The following is a 4,692-nucleotide window of genomic DNA, read 5'->3' on the forward strand; positions in this document are numbered from 1 at the left end:
GTGGACAAGAACCGAATGGAGCGGTACCGAGTGGACAAGCACTGAATGGAGCGGTACCAAGTGGACAAGAACCGAGTGCGCTGGCACTGAGTGGGGCGGTTCCAAGCTGAGAAGCACCAAGCAGGGTGGTACCGAATGGAGAAGCACCAAATGAAGCAGCACCGAGTGTAGCAGCACCAAATGGGGCAGCACCAGGTGGACAAGAACTGAATGGAGTGGTACCAAGTGGCAAAGCACCGAATGGAGCAGTACCAAGTGGGGTGGTTCCGAGCTGAGAGGCAGCGGCTCCGAATGGAGAAGCACTGAGCTGGGCGGCACCAAGTGGAGCAGCACCAGGCTGAGACGTACCGAGTTGAGAAGCACTAAGAAGCACTTAGTGGAGAAGCAGCGAGAGGAGGAGGAGCACCAAACAGAGCGGTACCGAGTGGAGGAGCACTGAATGGAGCGGTACCAAATGGACAGGCACTGAGAGGGGCAGCACCGAGTGGAGAGGCACCAAATAGAACGGCACCAAATGGAGCAGCACCAAATGGAACGGCACCAAATGGAAAGGCACCAAATGGAACGGCACCAAATAGAACGGCACCAAATAGAACGGCACCAAATGGAATGGCACCAAATGGAACGGCACCAAATGGAAGAGAAGCACCGGAGGAGTGGCATTGGAACGGGGTGGCCTGGAATGGAGGGACACCAGGAGGAGCAGCACCGAGTGGGATGGAACCAAGTGGAGGAGAAGCGCCAAGCAGGGCAGCACCAAACTGAGAAGCACCAAGGAGAGAAGCACCCAGTGGGTCGGCACCGAATGGAGCGGCACCGAATGGTTCGGTACCGTCAGCACTTACCCGCAGGCCGGTGAAGTTGGGGCCATCCAGCGGCAGCACTGAGACGTTGGTGATGGAGGCCAACAGGTTCCGGTGCTGCTGCTGCAGGAGGCGCAGGGCACCCGCAGGCATCGGAACCAGATCCTCGGCCATGGACCAGCCCAGATCCAACACGGGATCTATGGGGGGGGCTGCAATGGGTCCGGAACCAGGATCAGCATCGGGATCCAGGATGGGTCCGGAACCGGGATCAGCATCGGGATCCAGGATGGGTCTGGAACCAGGATCAGCATCGGGATCCAGGATGGGTCCGGAACCAGGATCAGCATCGGGATCCAGGATGGGTCTGGAACTGGGATCAGCATCGGGATCCAGGATGGACCACAAATGGGGATGAGTGTTGGGATCCAAGATGGACCCCAAACCACGATCAACATCGGGATCCGGGATGGGCCTTGAATCGGGATCAGCATTGAGATCGGGGATGGGCCTTGAATTGGGATTGGTGCCGTTGGGATCCAGGACGGGCCTTGAATTGGGATTGGTGCCGTTGGGATCCAGGACGGGCCTTGAATTGGGATTGGTGCCTTTGGGATCCAGGATGGGCCTTGAATTGGGATCAACATTGGGATCCAGGATGGGCCATGAATTGGGATCAGCATTGGGATCCAGGATGGGCCTTGAATTGGGATTGGTGCCATTGGGATCCAGGATGGGCCTTGAATTGGGATTGGTGCCTTTGGGATCCAGGACAGGCCTTGAATTGGGATTGGTGCCGTTGGGATCCAGGATGGGCCTTGAATTGGGATTGGTGCCTTTGGGATCCAGGACAGGCCTTGAATTGGGATTGGTGCCGTTGGGATCCAGGATGGGCCTTGAATTGGGATTGGTGCCTTTGGGATCCAGGACAGGCCTTGAATTGGGATTGGTGCCGTTGGGATCCAGGATGGGCCTTGAATTGGGATTGGTGCCTTTGGGATCCAGGATGGGCCACAAATTGGGATCAGTGCTGTTGGGATCCAGGATGGGACCAGAACCGAGATCACCGTCATGATCCAGGATGAGCCACAAATTGGGATGAGTGTTGGGATCCAGGATGGAACACGAAATGGGATCGGTGCTGTTGGGATCCAGGATGGAACACGAATTGGGATCATTGCTGTTGGGATCCAGGATGGAACACGAATTGGGATCGGTGCTGTTGGGATCCAGGATGGAACACGAATTGGGATCACTGCTGTTGGGATCCAGGATGGAACACGAATTGGGATCATTGCTGTTGGGATCCAGGATGGGGCATGAATTGGGATCATTGCTGTTGGGATCCACTTTGGGTTCCAGGATGGTCCATGAATTGGGGTCCACATTGGGTTCCAGGTTGGGTTCTTCATTGAGAGGTGAATTGGGATCCCTTTTGGGATCCAGGTTGGGTTCTTCATTGAGATGTGAACTGTGATCCCTTTGGGGATCCAAGCTGGGTTTAAGGTTGAGCCACAAATTGGGATCTCCGTTGGGATCCAGGTTGGGTTCTTCATTGAGCCATGAACTGGGATCCACGTTGGAATGCACGTGTTGTTCTCCATTGGGCCACGCGTTGGGATCTGTGTTGGGATCAAGGTTGGGGGCCATATCAGCATTGGGCAATGCTTTGAGATTCACATATCAGGATCCCCATGGAGATCCACACTGGGATCTACATTGGGCACCACATTGGGATCTACACTGGGTACCACATTGGGATCCACATTGGGATCCACACTGGGATCTACATTGGGCACCACATTGGGATCTACATTGGGATCCACACTGGGATCTACATTGGGCACCACATTGGGATCTACATTGGGATCCACACTGGGATCTACATTGGGTACCACATTGGGATCTACATTGGGATCCACACCGGGATCTACATTGGGCACCACATTGGGATCTACATTGGGATCTACACTAGGACCCACATTGGGACCTATGTTGGGATCTATACTGGGTGCTACACAGGGATCGATCCACATTGGGATCCACACTAAAACCCATATTGGGACCCACGCTGGGACATGCTGGGATCCACACTGGGATCTATGCTGGGATCTATACTGGACATCACACGGGGATCCACACTGGGATCCACACTGGGACCCACACTGGGACCTATATTGGCATCTATACTGGACATCACACGGGGATCCACATTAGGACCCACGTTGGGACCCACACTGGGATCTATGTTGGGATCTACACTGGAATCCACATGGGTATCCACATTGGGATCCACACTGAGGCCCATATTGGGACCCACACTGGGATCTATGTTGGCATCTATACTGGGTGCCACGTGGGGATCGATCCACATTGGGATCCAAACTGAGACCCATATTGGGACCCACGTTGGGACCCACATTGGGCACCACCTGGGGATCCGTTCTGGGCAGCTCACCTGCACCCATGATGGGATTCACACCACGATCTGCGCTGGGCCGCTTCTCAACACCCGCGTTGGGATCCACATCATTGGGATCCACGTTGGGACCCACATCGTTGGGATCTGTGTTGAGATCCCCATTGGGACCCACACCATTGGGACCCCCATTGGGACCCGCACCGTTGGGACCCCCATTGGGACCCCCATTGGGACCCACACTGTTGGGATCCTTGTTGGGACCCACACTGTTGGGATCCCCATTGGGACCCACATCGTTGGGACCCACACCATTGGGACCCCCACTGGGACCCGCACCGTTGGGACCCACACCGTTGGGACCCCCATTGGGACCCACACTGTTGGGACCCGCACTGTTGGGATCCCCATTGGGAACCACACCTTTGGGACCCACACCGCTGGGACCCACACCACTGGGATCTGTGTTGGGACCCGCACCATTGGGACCCCCATTGGGACCCGCACCATTAGGACCCCCATTGGGACCCACACCATTGGGACCCCCATTGGGACCCGCACCATTGGGACCCCCATTGGGACCCACACCACTGGGACCCCCATTGGGACCCACACCATTGGGACCCCCATTGGGACCCGCACCATTGGGATCCCCATTGGGACCCACACCATTGGGACCCACACCATTGGGACCCACCCCACTGGGACCCCCATTAGGACCCTCGTGTGTCCCCACCCCACCATCCCCCCTCACCGCATCCCTCACTGTGCTCCTGTTCTCCTCCTCCATCCCTTTCAATGTCAGCCCCTGCACCCAGCACCCATCGGCGCTCCTCCACACCGCGCAGCACCGCAGCCTTCGCCAACACGGCGACCCCGGCCCCGGCACGCGGCACCGTGGCGGCACCTCCACGGCGAAGGCACACAGCTGGTCCTGCAGGCGCCGCGCGGCACCGCGGGCCGCCGTGGGGCTGGGGGCCGTCAGCAGCACCGCGGGGCTCAGCACGGTGTAGGTCGCGGTGCCGGTATCCGGTGATGCCAGGAGGGGGGTCAGATGAGCGCGGACGTCGTCACGGCGCAGGAATTGCAGCGTTGGTTCTGGCAGCACCACACGCGACTGGGATGGAGATGGTGGGGATGGTGGTGGGACCGGGTGGGGGTCCTGGGGGGGTCTCTTTGGTGGGACCAGAGGGGCCTGGGTGGTCCATGGTGTCACCGGGGGGCCTTGGGTGGGTCTCTTTGGTGGGACCAGAGGGGCCTGGGTGGTCCATGGTGTCACCGTGGGGTCTTGGGATGTCCTCTTCGGTGTCACTGGGGGGTCCTGGGTGGTCTTTGGTGACACCAGGGGGTCCTGGGTGGTCCATGGTGTCACCGTGGGGTCTTGAGTGGGTCTCTTTGGTGTCACCGTGGGGTCTTGGGATGTCCTCTTCGGTGTCACCATGGGGTCCTGGGTGGTACATGGTGTCACCA

General features: G+C 58.1%; 1 protein-coding gene across 1 annotated transcript in view; it reads right to left on the reverse strand.

Moving 5' to 3' along the window:
• Positions 1–4,663, reverse strand: part of LOC107307564 (nascent polypeptide-associated complex subunit alpha, muscle-specific form-like) — an 8,831-nt gene extending 4,168 nt beyond the window's left edge. Inside the window, exons 1-2 of the mRNA XM_032441882.1 lie at positions 3,262–4,663; positions 846–2,425 (exon numbers count right to left, since the gene is read on the reverse strand). Coding sequence (XP_032297773.1) covers positions 846–2,425; positions 3,262–4,663 — 2,982 coding nt within the window. The remainder of the gene's footprint in view (positions 1–845; positions 2,426–3,261) is intronic.
• Between the last annotated feature and the right edge of the window lie 29 nt (positions 4,664–4,692).

Source organism: Coturnix japonica, unplaced genomic scaffold (genome assembly GCF_001577835.2).
Source record: "Coturnix japonica isolate 7356 unplaced genomic scaffold, Coturnix japonica 2.1 chrUnrandom676, whole genome shotgun sequence".
NCBI classification, from domain to species: domain Eukaryota; kingdom Metazoa; phylum Chordata; class Aves; order Galliformes; family Phasianidae; genus Coturnix; species Coturnix japonica.